The sequence below is a fragment of the Haplochromis burtoni genome, unplaced genomic scaffold, assembly GCF_018398535.1.
Source record: "Haplochromis burtoni strain Fernald_Lab_line unplaced genomic scaffold, NCSU_Asbu1 Contig_185, whole genome shotgun sequence".
NCBI classification, from domain to species: Eukaryota; Metazoa; Chordata; class Actinopteri; order Cichliformes; family Cichlidae; genus Haplochromis; species Haplochromis burtoni.
In genome coordinates, this window is record NW_024582546.1 from 858,162 (window position 1) to 879,341 (window position 21,180).

The following is a 21,180-nucleotide window of genomic DNA, read 5'->3' on the forward strand; positions in this document are numbered from 1 at the left end:
CTAACCTAGCAACCCAAATATCACTCAGTGTTTGCTCTGGACTGACGATCTCCAGCGTGTACCACATTTGTTGTAAAATGACAGTTTGGATACTCACGCTGAACTGGACAAGTGGTTAAAAGAATGGTTGGATGAATAAACTCATATATATCTGCTTATAAATCACAGAACATGTATTTCTTTTTAATACTTTTAAGATTAGGCTTAAAACTTTCCTTTTGGCTAAAGTTGGGCTGGATCAGGTGACGCTGAATCCTCCCTTAGTTATGCTGGTGTAGGCTGTAGGATTCCCATGATGCATTGAGTGTTTCTTCTTCAGTCACCTTTCTCACTCACTATGTGTTAACAGACCTCTCTGCACTGAATCATATCTGTTATTAACCTCTGTCTCTCTTCCACAGCATGTCTTTATCCCGTCTTCCTTCTCTCACCCCAACCCCACATCTACAGCAGATGGCCCCGCCCCTCCCTGAGCCTGGTTCTGCCGGAGGTTTCTTCCTGTTAAAAGGGAGTTTTTCCTTCCCACTGTCGCCAAAGTGCTGCTCATAGGGGGTCATATGATTGTTGGGTTTTTCTCTGTATGTATTATTGTAGGGTCTACCTTACAATATAAAGCACCTTGAGGCGACTACTGTTGTGATTTGGCGGTGTGTAAATAAAACAGAATTGAACTGAATAGTTGTTTAAGATATATTTTTTTTTTTTTTTTTTTTTTTTTTTTTTTTTTTAAATGACATCAGAAACAGCAGTATGCGACATTACGTGATGGCAGAGCTTCAGTTCATCCTTTGTCATTTTTTTTTTTTTTTAATAAATAGGACAGGGGGAATGAATGAGAGAAAGAAAGAAAACCAAAGGGGAGAAGAGACGGTGAGAAGGGGGGGGAAGAGAGAGAAAAAAAAAGAAAAAAGAAAAAACTCCTGGGTCACCTGTATGGAGAAAAAAAAACAAACAAAAAAAACAAACAGAGGAGACAGCAAACAACAAAGAGCAACATAATAATAGAGAAAACAAAGCACCATCACAATAAACTAGCTAGTCATAGATATCAATAGTTACTAAATAATAAACGATATTGTGCAGCACGCAAGATAGACAGCGCACAGTGTGCTTTGAGGCAGCAGCCAAGAAAGCTTTAGTCCGCGTCTGTGAATACCCATGTCTACACCTGTGTGCATACCTGTGTGGATCAGCATGCTTGCATTCCAAAGGTTTCTCCATGTAATGATCTGCTAGGGAGTGTGGGGGGGCCACAGCCCCGTCCTCCAGGGTGTGAAGCGGGTATGGAGGAGATCAAAACTCCAGACATCCAGAGGCCCCCAGAACACAAGAGACCAGGAAGACCAACAGAGGGGCAGCCGCGCCACTGTTCCAGTAAGAGCTGAGGAGAGTCCCAGATGAGGGCTCACTCAGCAGCCGCGGAGCAGAAGCCAGGGGGAGTTGCAGTGACGCGCCCGTGAGCTCCGCCGGCGCCAGCTGTGCCTGAGTGACCGAGCCCCAGGCCGAGAGGCCGGGGGCACCCCACCTCCGAAGTGGCCCGAGCGAGCCCCAGGCTCCAGGCCCCGATAAGCGGCCGCCAAGGAGTGAGCCGGTGTGTACCGGACGCCCACCCCGGACACAAAGAACCACCAACGCACCGACTGAGGGAGTCCGCCACTGGCAGGGGAAGTGGTGGTGGGTGGAGATAGGCCTCCAAACCTTGGAGGGCCTGAGTGTCCCCAGAGAGGTGGCGTCTGATACCCAACCTGACATATAGACACAGACATACAGGCACACACAGACACAAACATCCATTCCCACCCTCATGCTCTCATATGCACTTACTCCACACTCAACCAACGTGGAGACAGACATAAAGAGACGCTGTACACACGATCACACTCCCCAAGCGTACTCTACAAACCGGGTCTAGGTACCCTTGCCCCTGGAGGGGGGAACTGCACCCAGACCCAGGTGGTGTTACCCTTTTCCCTGCGGTGGGGAGAGGCAGACCACCCCGACTCCGCAGCAGCAGGGAGGCCCCACACTCCAGACCGCAGTCGGACGGCCAACTCCTCCTACTAGCCCTCCCGCTCCAGCAGGCCGCAGAGAATGGGGGTGGGAGAAGACTCCAAACCTCCCTCCACCCGCTCATTGTAGTGTTGATGCATGTGTGTTCTAAGGTGCATTTAAAACCCAGGAGGGCATGGAGCTACCTGCCAGAGAGCAGCAGGTAAGCGCATAGTCCCTCCTGCTAGCCCTCAATGTCTACGTGTATTTAAAATTGAGAGGTGGGCAACGACGCCAGGGGTGAGGTGTACACCCTGATGGTACTTTGGATTCCGTGTATCGTGCCCACCCCCAAGATCCTATATGTATGTGTAATGAGAGTGTGAGTAATGTGAATGTCTAAGTTGTGGGATAAAATTGAGGCAGAGGCAGCCAGAAGGGGACAGAGGGGGGGGGTAGCCTCCTCTGCACCCTGGTGACATACCCCTACTCCAAGGCCCTGCATGTGTGGGTGGTTGTGGGGAGCGGGAAGAGGGAGGCAGCTGGAGATGGGGAGGGAAGGAAGGGAGGGGCAGTACCCCTCCCTGGGGCCAGCTCCCCCGCTGACCCCAGTAGGCACTCCCACTCCTGCGACCCGCCAGGGAAAGGGGGCCCAGGCCCATCAGACCGGGGCCCAGGCAGTAGCGCCCCCCGGCCCCACAGAGCCCTGGACAGTCCACCCAACCCCACCACAGAGAAAACTGCACCCACCCCAATATCATTTTCTCAACATACCCATCAGTCTTCTCCACTGATGGGTATGTTTTGCCCAGAGGTACTATTCAAATATATCCTCTGAGTTATCAATTCTGTCACTAGTTAGCTAACATAAACGAATATAAGTCTATTAGCCGTAACTAACCAACCACACGATGTCATTTTCCTTATTGACAAAAGATGGTGTTAAACATGTTTTAAAAATGTTCAACTTTCAGCACTAACTTCTTAAATCGATAATATCAGTTACATCAGTTAGTTTTTGAGAGCAGGGCTCAATGGTGTATATCAGCCTTTATGTGTTTAGCATCCTGGCGTTCTTTGATTTCATGTTTTCTTTTGTTTTTTTGTTTTTGTATGTGCACTAACACTTACTTACTTAAAAGTTCAAAATAAAGATTTGATTGATTGATTGATGATAATAGGGAAGACTATTGTCAAAAAAGCCGATCAAAAATTTGGGTTGCAAGAGTGTGATTTCAAGTACTTAGGTAGCAAAAGACTCTCTGAGGAATCAGAGATATAATATTATCTCTGGACAAGTGAGAAAGCGAAGACATGCGACTTCTGATGCAAATGTATGGCAGCAAGTGCTCAGCATTTTATTTTCCTTGGCTTCAAACCGTGAACAATCTTAGTTTTGTGCTTATCATTAAAGGTGAATCAGTCTGGAGCAGTAGCTCAGTTTACTTCATGCTTTTGTTAAGAGCACCCACCAGATGTTTGGACACATTATTCATCCTGATGGGTGTTTTTGTGTAAAAATCTCTGCACTGTTTGTCAACGTATCAGCTTTCACGCTGCTCTGGACTAGTCGCTTGGCAGCAAGTGAGCAAAACAACAGCAGTTTTGTAACACCTACCGTGCGCTTCCAAATGGTAGCAAAAACCACAATGTCTTTCTCAGTTGTGGTTATTTTTTACCAATCACAACATGTTATTTTTCACCACATCCAAGCTCATCACTTATCATAAAAACCTAACAGCTGCACCCAGTTATGCAAGTTGCGATCACAGTTCAACATTAATCAATGAACCTTGAACGTATGAATATTATATATGCATCAAGCGTGAGTCAGGTAAACTGTATCTCAAACCAGCATTTAAGAAACAATAGCTACGCTGTAAAAACTACTGTTGTGACATTGAGACGGCAAGCGGGGTGTCACATTTACAAAGGACCTCCTGGCCTACACTGGGTGGTTATTGGCTGGCTGAGGAAGGGTTGTCAGCTGATCCAGCTCACCTTGGCCTTCCAGGCTATAAAATCTGGTTCGGAAGAACTACTAACTTCCACTTTACCTGGCATCAACCTTCCAGTAACAACAAATTTTCTTATTTGAGTAAACTTCTTGTGTGGACTCCCTCTTTGTCACATACCTTGAGCCAGTTTGTGACATCGTGCCAAAGTTTCTACTTTTTCTTGAGAAAATAAACACAATGTCTGAAATATGATGGAAAGGAACTATTTTAACCCAACATTGTGCATGTTACCATATATTGTTTTGCTGATCTTGGAAAAACCAAAAAAATCTAGTCACACTAGTCAAGTTATGTAATCTGGGACGTCACTTGGGATCGAGTGGTTCTCTAAGAGGCAGTAGGTGAATCTACCATCCTAGAAATCTATGGTTTGGATCTGGGTTGCTTTGATTTGGAAAATGATGACATGCAAAGTAAAGTACAAACAACTTTTTTCAATTCAGCATTTCGTCATTCATCACAACATTTCAGCACGTGGAGGACAAGACCAGAAGATCTCCTGTTTAAGGATGTGACCACTCCATGTTTGGGTATGTGTTGAACTTTAATTAAAAAACATTCCCCCAGTATACCGATACTCTACTCCAAAGGTATCTCACCTGAACTTTTTTGGGAACCATCCAGTGTTTCAAAGACTTGACTGTAGTACCATTGGGCAGAACCACCGGGTCATGTAGGTCCAAGTCTACAGCCATAATGCATATTGGGTAGCATTCAGCACCTAAAAAAAAAGTTAAAATGAGAAACACAATAATGTAGAAGTCTAAGAATTATAATAAAGTAGAAAAAATGTAGTGTCCATCCAGATAAGCCAAAACGGATATATATGGTTTCATATAGTTTCACAGAAAGAATGAAAATCTAAAGGTCACACTCACCAACAGCCATCCCATGGTCACAGCTGTACTCCACAGAGTTGAGATCTGGAGGAGCAGAACAAGATCCCTGGAGATTGGGACACATGACAAATTCTGCTGTCCATTCTCCATCCTTAGTGCAGCGAATTTCAATCTGGAAACAAATACAGGCATTAAAATCCACGATGGAAAGTCTACACTTGTCCCAGTTTGGGCATTTTTGCATGTATACACATGAATCTCACTATAGCAACAAAATACTTGGTGGAAATACAGGTTCATGGCTGTTTGTAGGAATTTGTAGAAGAAACAAAACTGTATGTGAAATCTGAATTTCAGTTATTCCACAGAGCTGAATCCTAGGAGCGATGTCACATGTAAGCGAAAATGATGTGAGTTTCACCAATCCAAATCAGGATGTTGTAGTGATCTAGTGGGCGATTGTGGCTCAAGAGTTGGCAGTTTGTCTTGTATTCGGAAGGTTGCCGGTTCGAGCCCCGGCTCGGACAGTCTCGGTTGTTGTGTCCTTGGGCAAGACACTTCACCCGTTGCCTACTGGTGGTGGTCAGAGGGCCCGGTGGCGCCAGAGTCCGGCAGCCTCGCCTCTGTCAGTGCGCCCCAGGGTGGCTGTGGCTACAATGTAGCTGCCATCACCAGTGTGTGAATGGGTGGATGACTGAACGTGTAAAGTGCTTTGGGGTCCTTAGGGACTAAGTAAAGCGCTATATAAATACAGGCCCTTTACCATAAAACAGCGGTCCCCAACCTTTTTTGCGCCACGGACCGGTTCATGTCCGACAATATTTTCACGGCCCTTTCAGGTGTCTCGGATAAATACAACAAAATAAAAGCAGTACCACTCCCCCCCAAAAAAGATTTATTCATAGCACACGGCAAAAGACACAGGGAAACAACCAATGATAAAAACCCTGAAAACCATGAATTTGACGCCCGGGCCTCAACTCTCGCGGCCCGGTACCAAATGACTCACAGACCGGTACCGCTCCATGGCCCGGTGGTTGGGGACCGCTGATCTAAAAGATTTACCTTAAAAAGACTTATCTTTTTAGTCAGTATTAAAATTTAATTTGCTGATTTATTTTGTAATTCACTTTGTGACCATTTTGACTCATTTAATACGTAATGTTTATTTATTGCCTTTAAACTATTGTTAATAAATTGTTAATTGACGGTCAGTATTGTTAATTAATGCTGATCAGGTTTTTCCAAGTGAATATGTGAACTCTGTAAACCTTCTGTATCATTTGTGTTATATGGAAGTAGCAGAGGTCAATATTGCAAAAAACGTGAACCAACAGTATTATTAGATTTTAATATTAATGTTGGGGCAGTATCCGTTTTTCTCTGCAAGATATGAGTCTTCTTGTCTGTTGTGTTTTATATTTGTTATTTGCTGCCTTTCTCATTGTTTATGCCCGTGTAGATTACATGCACTTAATCCCGTCTTTCTCTTAGTCATCACCAAAGTGGATCTTTTTTAATCTCCTGTGTGAATCTGCACCTTCCTATATGAAAAACTTTAATTGCTTTTTACAATAATTATTTTGTGTTAAGTGTGTTTTCTATTTAAAAAAGCATTGTTTGTTCAGAGCATTCAGAGTTGGTTTGACCATGATGCTGTCCACAGTCTGGACTCCTGCTGGCAGGACACATTTTTAAACATTTACAATGACAGCCATTGTTGAGGTTTTGTCACACTTCACTTACCCTGCATAAGAGCTCCTGGGTGACCCCAAAATGATTCCTCTAGAAGTCTGGGGCAATACTAATGCATTAGCCATGAACACTGTCACAGTTACTGTACCATGTTAGGAGTCAGGCATTGTGTGATTTGTGAAACTGACTTGTACAGCATGACTTGGAGTAGAGGTGTTAGACCACTTTTTTCTTCGGCTTTTTGACAAAACATTTAACAACATGCAGCTTAGCGAACTCAACCGACACTCAGAATCACTCTCCTTGTGATCGATCTAAAAGCGTTTTGATAGTCATGACTGTGTACAAGCACTTTGAGGTGTTAAATAAATTAACAGCTGTTGAAACCTTACATTTTTTGTTGTGTCCGAGCACTGAAGGGTGCAAACGGTGTCATAGTACAGGCCATTGGTGCAGGTGTACATGCCCTGGAATAGATCAGGTGGGGCCGGGCACGATATCGGCTCGCAGCCATTTTCCTCCCACTGCCCTCCTTCCAGACACTCTAACTTGAAGTGCTTCCTAGAGACAACAGGTAATACACACATCTCTCAATGACCCGAATTATCACAAGACCTCATCCAGTTCAACACACACTGCTGTTTTGCGTGAAGCTATAAGGAAGGTTTACAAATAAGACATTGACCAGACAACTGAACACATTACATGGAAAAATGTTGGGATGTACTGAAGCACGTGTTGTAAGAAACGCTGAACACACAACAGTGTAAACAATATTTCCTGTGTGCTGCATGTTGGGTGTAAATGCAACAGTGTGTGTTATAATATTTATGTGGGTACATCTGTCAAAGGTAAAAGTAAAAAGCCTGTTTAAAGCTCTTTAATAGCGGCTGCCTTTTACTTTCACATGCTGAACTAATAAAGCATCAGGGGTTATTAAAATGTTTACTCATGTCGGAGGAAGCATAACTCATAAAGACACCCAGCTGCAAATGGAACTTCCAAATAAAAAGTTGTTCATTGGATTGCAAAGAAATTTGGGGTAAAATCCATCCATTCATCTACCCATCCATCCATTTTCTTGTACTGATCCAATCTAAATGTCATAGAGCGAGAGGCGGGGCACATCCTGGACAGGCTAACGGATCCCACTCAGATTCATATCTGTGGTAAATTTAGAATCACTAGCAAGCTTTCTATGATATCAAATAGCCTTTCTGTTTGGTATTTATTAATCTGCTTTCAAATACAAGACCATCCTGACCCCCCAACGCCGTCTGAAATGTGTGAAGAAAGCCGACTCCTGAAGGAGGACATAAACTTACGCCACAGGCTGCATCTCCTGTTAGGAGACCCTCATTTCATTATAAACATGGGATCTGTTTTCAGTAATGAGCAGTTACTTGGGGAATACAACTGGCAAAGGAATGACGAGGCCCAGTTAGCAGCAGTACTTATTTTATTGGACCCTAATGTAAGTTTGCTCCCAAACCGAATATAGGTATGTGGATGATGGGCCAAAGAATACCTCTTAAAAGCTGTATACTCATTGATATTTAAAACTTTCCCCTTTGGGTTCTGGGTGTTCATGGGATGCATTGTTACAACAGTGATTAAGAAAAAAATCTAAAGCAAAGATTCTAATTTTATGAACTAGTGCGTAATGGGAATCTTGTAAAGTAAAGGAAAAGAGAGAATTTCCTCCATTACGCATGGAGGCATGTGTAATTAAACACTGTATTTAATTTGGTTTGTCTATGCTGACTAGTGTCCCATTTGGATATAACAAGTAAACGCTTGAAATAAAAAGTTTTCCCATTGATAATTTAAGGAATCATTCAGAAGACGAAACGCCTGGAATTAGAATAAGAAGACATTTTTTTGTGCGTGTTTCAAGCTTTATGCTGCAATTAATACTTAAATAGTGAATGAACTTTGACTAATGCTACTCTGTTGACTGTACTGCCAGCATTTCTGCCCAACTTACCGTCGTATCTTCTTTTTGAGGCTCCCTAACACATAGAAGCCTGGGTTGCATTTGTAACGACAGACAGAGCCAACATCGTGCCCTGAAGCTAGACAGTCTGCTGTTAGCAGCTTGGCATCGGATATGCTTGGCACCTCTGGACATTCTATCTTGCAGTAGGCCTCCGGCAAAGACCACAGCCCGTCCTCCAAACACACCAATCTGTCACTGTCACCTAGGGAGGAGAGAGGGAGAGGAAGGCAGAGGTGAAGGATTTTAAGATCTCCAGAGAATTTTAAAGTAGAGCCAAACAGCTAGGTTAGTTGTGTACTTAGCTTTGTTATGTTCACGTTTATTTGACTGCATGAATATAGCAGAACTTCTTATTTTAATTGAATGATAATAATGTTTAATGAAAATTAAGAAAAACCTTAAGGTTCAGAGATCACTGGTATTCCCGCTCTAATATTGTAGGCCTTTACACTATAATAAAAGCAGTTCCAAATGACTGTTGTATTGACTTTGTGCTCAATGTGTAGTTTGTGGCTCAGCTGCAGAAGAGGGGTGGGGCAGTGGCCCATCGGCCGGCAGCGGAATGGGCGCTGTTGCCACTGCTGTTGGGGGAGGCTCAAGCTTGCCACTGGCGTCTAGATGTAGCTTCGAAGATGTGCGTGGAGCCATCCTGGACCTACTTGTCCTCTCACTGGCAGCAATTTTGCGGCAGTGGAATGGGGGTGAAAGATCAGACCTTTGCGTTTGCTCCGCGGCTCCATGATGCAGCGGTCCGATGGCTTCAGCCGGGACCGTCACCAGAGGAGGCACAGCTGCTGGATGCGGTGGTCCAGGAGCAGTTTGTTGAGGGGTTTCCAGGGGAGACAGCACAGTGTGTCAGTTGCCATCGGCCCGCAAGCCTGCATGCAGCGGTCACACTAGCTGAAGACCACGTGGCAGCACGGCCAGAGGAGGCAGTGCAACCAGCAGTGGAGAGTCGCCTGGTTCCGGCCCTGAGGAGGTTCCCCACCTCTGCTATAGCTTTGGAAGCTGCGGGGCAGTCATCTTCCTGTCTGCGGCCATGGGACCCTAACTCTGTCTCTCTTGCAGGTCTCTCCAAATGTCCTGGCAGCTGTAGACGCTGCGCCCCACCCACCAGAAACCACACGAACGCCGGGGCAGGAGTGCTGGAAGTGCAGGCAACCAGGATACATCTGTCACGACCTGCGGGGTCGGCAAGGCACTGATCAGCAATCTCTCTCCCCCTCCCCTGTTTTGCCGGGGTGGAACTCTTGGCGGGTTCACGCTCTCGGCCCACGCCCTCCCGGATCATGCACACCTGGGCCTCATCAGACCAGCTGGTATATTAGAAGGAGGAGATCAGCTGTTCAACGCTGGATTGTTGTGAAGACTCCTGTCAGTACACGTCAAGCTCTAGTGTCCCACACTTCCGCCTCAGAAAGTAACCGTTGTCTCTCTGTTTTAGATTCCCCGGACCCGTCCCCGTGTTTCCCCGTGTGGAGCGTGTAAGAGGTGGCTGGTCACTACGGAGAGAGGTTGGCGTGAGCGTGTGTGTGATTCCCTTGTTTTCCCTGGAGCCCTGGAACCCGTCCTCGCACATCTTGTATATAGCACTGTCCTCGCACTGACTGTAAATACACTTGGTGAAGATTTTGTGAATAAACTGTCTCTGTTTCAACACACTTCGGAGTCCTGCGAGTGGATCCTCAGAGCAACTCGTGACAACATCAGCTGAGAGTGCCCACGGATGGAGGTGGATCAGGTGTTCTATGTCACTGGCCCTCAAACACCCTCGATCTGACGCATCCCTTAATTCTCTGGACAGATTGGGCGGGGTTTAATGATCGGTTGGGGTAGTGTGTGGGGATGCGTTCACGACCTATGACGGCACGTTGTGTCTGTGTTACACTCAGATGTGGCACTATTCAGCTCCTGCCAGATTTTCCACTAGAGCAGTCTCATGATGACACCTTATGCTCAGCATTCGACGAAGTGATAGGAACTGGTGGTCACATGGTGCACCATGACGCAGCACTAACCTGCTCACATTTTGTATCTTTTAAAGATAGGCTGTATCGAGTGAGTCGTGACACTTGCACAGAAAAGGAACACGCCCAGTTGTTGGTGCCAAAAAGCTGCTGGAAAAATGATTTTCCAAACAGCTCACTATTATCCTATGATGGAGCATATGGGGTATGATAAAACTCTGGAGCAAATAATGGCCCGATGTTATTGGCCAGGCATCTAGGCGGATGTGCGCCAATGGTGTGTGTTCTGCCCGGAATGTCAGCTGGTGAACCACCCGGCCATTCAAAAAGACTATGAAGTGGTACAGTCAGACAAGTGAGGAGCCACACAGATATATCACCTCAGCCTCCTAAAAGCACGGAGAGAGGCTGAAACCACTTCTCTGGTGAGCTTGGTGAAGGAAAGAGATGAGTTGGGGCCGGAGGTGCCAAATTCCACCATACCATCCTTCCTCCGTGGTGATAACTATCTCACACAGGCTGAAAGAACGGATATTGCTACATTGCAATAATGTTTGGCAGATATCCCCCCCTGCCCGGTCACACTCATAGAGCACCATTTTGAAACACGCCCTGGTGTGACGATGCGTTCAGAGCCCTACAGGTTATCTGAACATAAAAGACAAATTGTTCAGAACGAACTGGCTGAAATACTAAAGCTGGAAATAACAGAAGAGACACACAGTGCATGGTGTAGCCCCATTGTGTCCCATAGTGACAAAAGATGGGTCAGTATATTCCTGTGTCGACTACCGCAAAGTGAATGAGGTGTCGCAGTATGATGCCTACCCAATTCCCCAGGTCAGAGAGCTACCTGGACTGGTTTGGCACTGCTGGCGTTTTCACGAAGCTGGATTTAACCAAGGGCTACTGGCAAATTCCCTTGTCTCTAGAGTCCAAGGAAAAAATGGCTTTCTCTACTCTGTATGGTTTGCACCAATTTCCCAACTTCCAATCGGCTTGTTTGGAGCCCAGCCACTTTCCAGCAGCTCATGGACCGGGTGCTATGTTCACACACTGCGTACGCTGCCTCCGGTCACTCCTGGGCATGTACAGCGGGTGGCTGCAGTCCTGGAGTCCCTGAGGCAAGCATGACTCAACGCCAATTCAAGGAAATGTGTGGTTGAACAGAGGGAGGTACAATACCTGGGGTACCGCTTCGGACGCAGGCAGGTGCGCTGTTAGATGGATAAAACAGCAGCCATTGCATTACGCCCGCATCCCAAGATCAGAAAAATGGTGTTTAAATTATGCAGCAGGCTTTCCCATTTTGCTGAAATGTCATTACAGGAACTGAAAATGGTACTCAGTAGTTTTTGTGGCTTCATGTGCTTTTATACATGCGCATCTCCTCCCAGATCTGTATCAGGGCATCACTGATCTCACAGACAGTCTGAGGTACAACCTGGACCAAAACATAATGTCCCAGAGGTGTTCTATTGGATTTACTCAGCCTAGCATGGGGGCCAGTCACTGTTATCAATTCTTTCATCCTCCACAAACTGCCGGCATGCTTACCAAATTAGGCCAGGACTCACTGCCAGTGGGTCCAAGGATTTCATCCTGATAACTAATGGCAGGTGCTGTTGTCTATCCTGTAGAGGTCTGTGCATCCCTCCATGGATATGTCTCCTCAGACTATCAGTGGCACGGTGGATGTGCCAATTCCGGTATTCTACAGCAAATTAAAAGTTGGGCTCCACAGTGCCCAGCAGTGTCCTGTTTGGAGGTCAGTTTGTATGACACTGGCAGTGTTCCTCCTTGCACAAAGGAGCAGATACCAGCCCTGCTGATGGGATAAAGACCTTCTACAGCCCTGTCCAGCTCTCCTGCCTCCTCCGCCATGCTCTTGAGACTGTGCTGGGAGAAACAGTAAGTCTTGATGTGCCATCCTGTAGGAGTTGGACCGACTGTGCAACCTCTGTAGCATCCAGATATCGCATCATGCCTGCAGCAGTGACACTGACCCATGCCAAATGCAAAACTAGCGAAAACTCAGTCAGAAAAGATGAGGAGGAAAAAAATGTCAGCCAGCCTCCACTTGTAAAAACATTTGTGTTTTTGAGGTTGTCTCATTGTTGCCCATCTAGTGCACCTGTGGTTAACTATATCAACGCCAAAGCAGCTGAAACCGATTAACAACCCCCTCTGACACTTGAACTGATATCCCAGAAGTCTTAATGACTTAAGGTTATACAATGATTAAACCGTGTTCTTTATTTATTTCTTTATTTATTTTGACCAGCATATATACTTAAGTCTTTTTCTCTATGGCCTTCAGAACTATATATCATCTCTCTATATACATCTACATATATACACATCTACATATATACACATCTACATATATACACATCTACATATATATATATATAAACATCTTAAGCACCTGCAATGCTGGAACTGTGCTGCACAGCCATAAAAGTAGAATATAATATACAATAAAACACAGGGGGGAAAAACAAGTATGTAAAAGTTTCATAGCTCTGTCTTGTACAGTTATGAGCAGATTGAAACTTCACTGTTGCCCATAGCTAATATTTTTCAAGGCTGAATGGCCCCACGTGAAGCATGAGTATTGTTATGTGTGGAGAATGGTAACACTCTAAACCTTTCACAACTTTTATTAGGTCCGTAATGAATCTTTAACATGAAATCTCATTTTTCAAGTTTTGGAATAATGAAAAATGCATTACCGCTGTACTGGTGCACCCTGAATATATTTTTGTGAACTTCATAGTGTGCTTTCAGTGCTGAGTAATACACGATGGACTTCAAACATACTCCACAGAACCAAAAGCCACAAACAGAATTATTTCAGCACAATCTGTATTTAGATCAGGAATCCATGGGTCTTACTGCTGACTCTACTACAACATTTCACTGTGGCTTTCCAACCGCCAACACAAGTGTGGACATCACGTTCATTCCATTTAATCACTTCAAGAAGCGGCTGCTGCATTGCATAACCTTACTAAATAACCTCTACTGGTTATTCTATGCTTGTGTCCTAATTGTGGGTGCCACAGGCAATATTTGTTCTCTATGGTCTTGATGCACGTGAGCTTTATAAAAACACTGTGGGCATCTAAGTACGAGAAAGTTGTGTGGTGTCTATGTGTGCGTGCAAAGGGGACAGGAACATGCCATATAGATGTTTCTCTCAGAGTTCATCCTGAATTTCAATAACAATTCTGTCAAGAACACTTTAGTCAAAATAGGACCCTTATTCCATCTGCAGTTTATATTTGGCGGCATGTTTCTATTCTGAAACCTCCTCATGTGCATGGAAAGTTAATAGAAAGTGAGAGAAGCAGCATTCACACAACAAAACAGGTATGACAATGGACACAACACTTAAGTCAGAAAACTCTGGGCTTGACGTGGGCTGCAAAGCAAACTGCAGATAAGCCAGCAGATGAAATGTGATTTGACAATAGGACAGACAGAAGGGTATCTGCTAGGAGAGCTGGCTGAACTTGACACTTTGGCCTGCCCGAGCTAGCAATGTTTCATGAAACCACCTAATATTTAATTGGCCGTAAAGCTTCATGGAACATCAGCGGGAAGAGCAGTCCTAACTGAAAGTTTGTAAATAACATCCAAAGTGATTTCAGTCAACCATGCAGATACGATGCTCCTTTCTGAGCTGCTCTTCTGAACAAATGTGCTTTAAATAAACAGCTATATCTGACTGTCAGGAGCTAAAACCACTTCATCTTCTGGAGTTTAGTTGGTGAAAGCATTTTGCTGTGATCAGTAGACTGTTGTAACTGTCACGGACCCGGCTCTGGGGACTCGGGGTCCGTGACAGTAACTCCAGCAGCTCAGTCATAAAGCGGTTTAAAAGATTATTAGCAAAAGTCATCAAAATAATAGAATTACAGAAACAAACTTAAAACTTTCCTTTTTGATGAAGCTTTTAGCTACAGCTTCCTCATAAGGTTTCATCTATGTTTGATTATTGGTTGGTATTTTTGAAGAGTCTTTACCTTACAACAGGGGTGGGCAACTCCAGGCCTTGAGGGCCGGTGTCCTGCAGGTTTTAGGCTACGTTCACACTGCAGGCGAAAGCGCATCAAATCCGATTTTTTTGACCCTATGCGACCCATATCCGATCACGGCGTGACAGTGTGAACGGCACAAATCCGATATTTTCAAATCCGATCTGGGTCACTCTCGTATGTGGTGCTGAATCCGATACATATCTGATGTTTTAGAAAGCGACTGCTGTTTCAACGGTCATGTCGCATTAAATCCGTCTTTTACGTCACTGACACAAGACAGACGCCAATTATCAGCGCCAGAGAAGACATCGTGAACGCTTCCAGCGTAGATGTCAGTGAAACTGTGGGGAAGGCAACGTTGGAGAAACGTGAACATTTTATTTAAACTGTATAATCTGCAGATTCTGACAGAAATCTCCTTGATCCATCACAGCTGATTTAAATGGCGAGATGACCTCCTCAACATGTCTTGAAGTTCTCCAGAGGCCTGGGAATGAATCATGTGATTCAGGTGTGTTGACCCAGGGTGAGATCTAAAACCTGCAGGACACCAGCCCTTGAGGCCTGGAGTTGCCCACCCCTGCCTTACAATATAAAAATGAATGAATTCAATTGAATTTGTTATCTACAAGAATTGCCCAAAGACAACAGACTAGGTACCTAATTTTCCCAGACAGTAATGTGAATAAATAGGGAAAAAAGTTGCTCAATCACAAAATGTTTTCCACATTAAAAATGTCTCATTATGAACTCATTACTCTTTTGCGTCTTACTGGGAACAGCAACCAGTAATACATTTGAGACTGTCACTTCTAGTTTTATTTCTTATAATGCTGCCAAGAAATGAAGCTTCAGCTACGGATAGTTTACATAGTTTACAGCCAAATACTTAGTCGAGCCACATTTTTGAGGCAGGAAAGTATGGCGCCCCAGAAGTGACGTCACATATTACGTGATTCGTTTAGGGTTCATTATTCAATTTCAAATGCACAACCAACTTCAGCAGAATCCAACTGTTGGGTGCGAGCACAGATGCAGCTGCTCGGCCTGCCTGTGACAGTGGCAACTATGGTTACTCTTCGCTTGTTCCTGTGGATCCATCTATGCTGCAGTAAATATTTCTACTACTATTATTCATTTCTAATCTGCGGCTTTCATACACAGCCACTATATTAAAACCCCATTGCCACCCTATGGAGTGGCTCATCTACCGATCAGAAGGACGGCGGTTCGATCCCCATCTGCTCCAGTCTGCATGCCAAATATCCTTGGGCAAGATGCTAACCCCAGGCTGCTCTCTGATACATTCATTGGAGTGTGAATGTTACATAGAAAGCAATTAAAAAAGCACAGGAAAAAAGTGCTTGTGTGAATGGGTGAATGAGGCATGCTGTATAAAGCGTTTTAATGATCCAGGATAGGAGAAAAGCACTGAAAGAATCAGTCCATTTTCCATTTATACACCACATGGGATCAGAAACAGTTGCTTCAATGCAAAATTCAGTTATGAAAAGGAAAGACCTCAGTCAAACTGAACCACTGTTCAGTTCACCTCTGTTTGCCCTGTTATGAAGTCCTAGGATCAGAGGTAATAATGACAGTTTTGCAAGGTACTGCAAAACTGTCTGCTTGTGTGGTAATGCAACATTAGTGTGCAGGATAGTTAAAGTATGAAATGTAAAACCATGAGCTACCTTGTAAAATGGCTGGTGATCCACAGGTGAAGGAGCACTGTTTGCCAAACGTGGTTCCCCAAGGACAACTGAATATGGCGTGGTAGACATGAGACTGATCAGGAAAGCCACAGTCTACGGGCTGACAGCTAACGACACGATCCCATGAACCATGGAAACACTCCAGTTCTGCCTTTCTCTGAAATTAAAACAGGAAGGTGAAAAAAGACAAGACAATAAACCTGTGAAGCAGGTGATGAGAGTATTTTACTAGTGTAGAATAATGGATGTATTATTTTCTACATTTTCCATGCAGAGTAAAATACCATCAACAATCTTCTACTTTTTGGACAGCAAGTTGTGTAAGTGGTCCTTACATACTGTTGCAGAGATAGATGCTCATATTAAACATGGCCAAAGTCCCATCTGATGAGGTTAGCGGGGGTGTCTCTGTATGACCTCACTGGTAGTGAATATCCATAACATGTCCATCTCAGGCCTCTCATTTCTTGAGATGTGACCAGAGCAGCCCCACCCACCTGACATACAAACCTTTTGTTTTCGAGGGACAGCCAATCATAAATCAGGGCTGTCAAAACCATTTTACATTGTGGGCACACTTTGATCTTAAGTGATCTTTCTCTCTGTCAGTGAAAAACTGAGATATCTTAATATAAGAAATAGACAAACAATTTCAACAGCAAATTGTAAGAAATAAATGTGTAACATTTTCAAAACAGTTTTTGTAACCAGTTTCCCAGATTATTATGTAATTATGAAACAGAAAATGTCATTTTTTTGTGAACCAATTGTAAAAAACAAAACAAAACATGCATTTCTATAGTCAACAGTGAAAAAACATGAACATTTTTCTTATTTAATTGTTTATCCAATATTTAACTACTTGGATATAGTATGTAGGGAGGTCTTTATCAGCAGGAAAAGCTATAAAACATATTAAATGTATTAAACTGATTCAAATATATTTAAGTCCAAACATTTATTGCCTCCTTCACATCAAAAGTCCTCCAGTGGGTCAGATTGGAGCATTTGTTGGGCCAATTCTGTCATAAATGGATGGGCTTGTTTCAGATCCAGTTCCCAGTGTAGGATAAATGTAGAGCAAAAAGGGTTTTTTTTAATGATAAGATCAAGATGATAAGTTAACATTCAACATTTGGTGATAAAGCAACACAATATCCAGTTTACCTGGTGGGGTGGGATCCATCTGCCATTGAGAACTGTAATACTGAAACCTCTGTGGCACTGAACAGTGCAGCGATAGGCCTCGCCTCCTCCTGTACACCTACAGAGACACACTGATATATAGATAGTTCTTTTGCTTGTTGCTTCAGCTCTCTAATTATTCAGTTTCATTCCAAATGACCTACCTGACAGAGGCGTGTTCGATATGAGGAGAACTACAGCTGTCAACCTGACATGGCTGCCTCAGACAGCTATTGCAGGGGTGGAGGGAGGAAAGGAGAAAAGTAGATGGATAAGAGGCAGGGAGACATGCAGGAGAAACAAAAAGCTGTCCCAACGTCCTCTGATCAATACTTGTATCCCAGATGGTAACTTTTGGAAGGTCGAATTTTGGCTATTTGTCTGTAGCGTGTGTGCACGTTTGGATGTGTGTGTGTGTTAAGTAGATAGTTGTGGGAGAGCCCACCCTCTGATGCGCACCCGGTCAGGGCGAAGGTGCTGAAGTGGCAGGAGGTCCTCAGAGCTACCCCTCCCACTGCCACAGTGGGGGAGGAAAGGAGGAGGATAACAGAGGACGTGAGGAAGAATGGCTGAGAGAGGTCATGGGTCACGTTCACCACCAATGGGTTTCGATGGCATGAGAGGTCATGCGTGCCTGAAGAAATGGAAAGGTTTCAGAGATACAGACCTTAGTTTTTGCTGAATTGTCTGTTGCGTTCTAACTGTGTTTGAAAGATTACAAATGAAGTACCTAACGTGTGGTTCCTGTCAGCGGTGTCAGAGAGGAGAATGGTGACTGTCCGTCGACACTGCTCCCTAGACCATGATCCATCTGACGCCAGGTACACCATCACAGACGCTGCCACTCCAGGATGGGCAAAACCCACCTGTTGCATTGATAATATCAGGTAATATCAGGTAAAAGGCCCAAAGAAAGAAAAACAACATACTATGAACAGAATGTAGTTTTAGGGAGACACGATCTCTGAGCCACTGACCTCGTTTACAAATATGTGACAATATTCTTGTCCAGCATGTAAAATCACTGCATGTGCACACCAGCCGGCTTTGTTCTTACCACGGTGTAAAAGCTAGCAAATCAGACTCATTCTAAATCACACCTGCAATGTGCATACTGCATACTATTAACTTTGTCAAGACTGCCAGGTCTTCTAAATTTCTTCTTTAATTATAAACAAAATCACGTAAGAAAATATTGATAGATCACAGATTTATCACCTGCTGACTGCACCTGTTTTACTTTTCCCCAGCTGTGTATACTTTCCCTAATTAGACCTGTTTGTTTTCATCTGCCTGTCTATGAGTCTGTGTTTGTTCCTTTTGCCTGCAACTGCAAAGTGTGGCTGTGGCTCAAGGAGCTCGAGCAAGGTATCTGCTAATCAGCATGCTAGTGTTTTTATCTATGGCTGCTCCAATCTTTGTGCCAAAGTGTCCTTGGGCAACATTCTGAACACTGAGTCCTTTGCATGTTCATCAGAGTGCAAATGTTACATAGAAAGCAAAAGAAAAGTGTACGGGTGCTTGAGACATACTGAATAACATGCTATATATGAACAAACCCACTACCATTTCTCAACCCTTGACACTTGGAGCATCTCTAAGCTGTGGTCTACTTTTTTCTCTGCCTGATCAAGCTCGGATCTAAACTGGTTTTTGTTGCACACTTTCTGTAATGCTTTTACAGCCAGCTGTAAAGAATGCAGAATCTGGGTGTTTCATACTTAAGCAATAGATTCTGGGTTCAGTATCACTTTAAAGAAACATTAAAGGAGAAATGAGAATGGGATTCCAAATGAAAGTGCAAGACTGTTAAATTACAGAGCAGGTAGAGATGGGGGTGATGGAATGGCAGAGTTATGCTTTTCAGACAGCACAAGAACAGATATTTAGGGAAAAGGTCGCTTTTCAGAAGCAGACCATTTCAAAGGAAAAACGGTGTTCCTGGGAAAGCTAGCAGATATGCCGGTCATAATGAAGGCTTTTCAGACGGTAAAAGAGTCTTTAAGGGAGCCTTCCAGAGCATTTGCAAAGACGTATCTGATAAAGAGGACATCCATAAAAGAAGCAGGGGATGGAAAGATGAGTCATTCAACAAAGAAGTGGATGTGAGAGAGAAAGAGATAAACAAGCATATGCAAAAGGGAAAAGGCAGGTTCCCAACTGCAACGGAGCCTTTAATCCAGAGAGTGACAGACAAGGTGAACGCTATCAGTCAAATCCACAGCTAGTCTACACTTTGTTGCTACCCACAGAGTTGACTGTGGGAACTGTGGCAGTGGAAACATTAAATAATACCTATGAGAACCTGAAATACAACAGTATGAAAAAGTGTTTGCCCCCTTCCTGATTTTTGATCTTTTGTTTATCATACTTTAATGTTTCACGTCATCAAACAACTTTAAATACTAAACAAAGATCAAACAAAGTCAACACAAAATGCAGTTTTTAAATGAAGGTGTTTCTAAATAAGGGGGAGAAAATCCAAACCAGCATGGCCTTGAGTGAATCCCCACCCCCGATTAACTGGTGTATCAAATCTTTGGAAAGCTGAGTTAAATGTCTCTAGCAACACCCAGGCCTAATTACTGTAACACCTGTTCTCATTCAAGAAATCACTGAATTATTATTATTAATCTAATTGAGATGCTGTGACATGACCTTAAAAAGAGCCCAAAACCTTCCAGTGTGGCTGAACTATAACAATTCTATAAAGACGAGTTGGCCGAAATTCCTCCACAGCACTGAGTAAAAGACTCATTGCCCGTTATCGCAAACGCTTAATTGCAATTGTTGCTGCTGTGGATGTTAAGTTTTAGGGATCAATCACTTGTTCACACAGGGCCATGCAGATTTGAGGTTTTATTTTTTCATCTTAATAATAAACCCCTTAATTTAGAAACTGCATTTTGTCTTTACTTGTGTTATCTTTGTTAATATTTAAATTTGTTTGCTGACTGGACACATTTAAGTGTGACAAACGTACAAAAAATAGGAAATCAGGAAAGAACAAACACTTTTTCACATCACTAAGTCTGGAATTGAAAGGCAGGTCTGTGCGCCGTCCCGAACACGATCAGGACATCGATGTGAAGCGCTGCAGGGAAGCAGCGCTCAATATATCACTATACAACCCAATATAGCACAACGGGACCAGCATGTCCATTTCATGCTTTGCATGAAGGTTTCTCACAAATCAACACTTAGTAAATGACATATTATGTTTGTGACTCATTTTGAAATGATTACGAACAGAGTAACAAAGTAATGCTTTTTGTTGCTGTAGTTCTTTTTTTATGGAGCTTTAATGAATTCTAATTATAAAATATGAATTCAGAACGACTAAAAGCGCTATTTGTGATTGCAAATTAGTATTATTCCATTAGATGCCAGTATTTTAATAACTTGTGAACTTTTTAAGTATTTAATTATGAATGATGAGTTAATTATATAACACTTAGTTTTCCACTAATAAAACAATGGTAATTATAATTTTGATGATTAGTGCCCGTCGGGTGGAAGAAATAAGCATCAAATCTCAATAAAGAACGAGCAGAAGGTTACTCATGATTTGGTAATCATCTACAGATCATTAGAAGTCATAATTAATAGTTGACCTAGAAAATAACCAAATATAGTTACCAATACAGGCCATGAATCATGCAGTTCTTGCTGTAGAAAGTGAAGTGTGTGTGTATGTGTGTGTGTGTGTGTGTGTGTGTGTGTGTGT

The 21,180-nt window shown here is 43.5% G+C and overlaps 1 protein-coding gene across 1 annotated transcript in view; it reads right to left on the minus strand.

The window, feature by feature from the left end:
* Window positions 1-21,180, minus strand: part of pappa2 (pappalysin 2) — an 87,850-nt gene that overhangs the window by 17,004 nt on the left and 49,666 nt on the right. Inside the window, exons 16-24 of the mRNA XM_005936989.3 lie at window positions 18,184-18,319; window positions 17,913-18,087; window positions 17,618-17,683; window positions 17,436-17,532; window positions 16,248-16,425; window positions 8,529-8,742; window positions 6,934-7,102; window positions 4,886-5,018; window positions 4,607-4,728 (exon numbers count right to left, since the gene is read on the minus strand). Coding sequence (XP_005937051.1) covers window positions 4,607-4,728; window positions 4,886-5,018; window positions 6,934-7,102; window positions 8,529-8,742; window positions 16,248-16,425; window positions 17,436-17,532; window positions 17,618-17,683; window positions 17,913-18,087; window positions 18,184-18,319 — 1,290 coding nt within the window. The remainder of the gene's footprint in view (window positions 1-4,606; window positions 4,729-4,885; window positions 5,019-6,933; window positions 7,103-8,528; window positions 8,743-16,247; window positions 16,426-17,435; window positions 17,533-17,617; window positions 17,684-17,912; window positions 18,088-18,183; window positions 18,320-21,180) is intronic.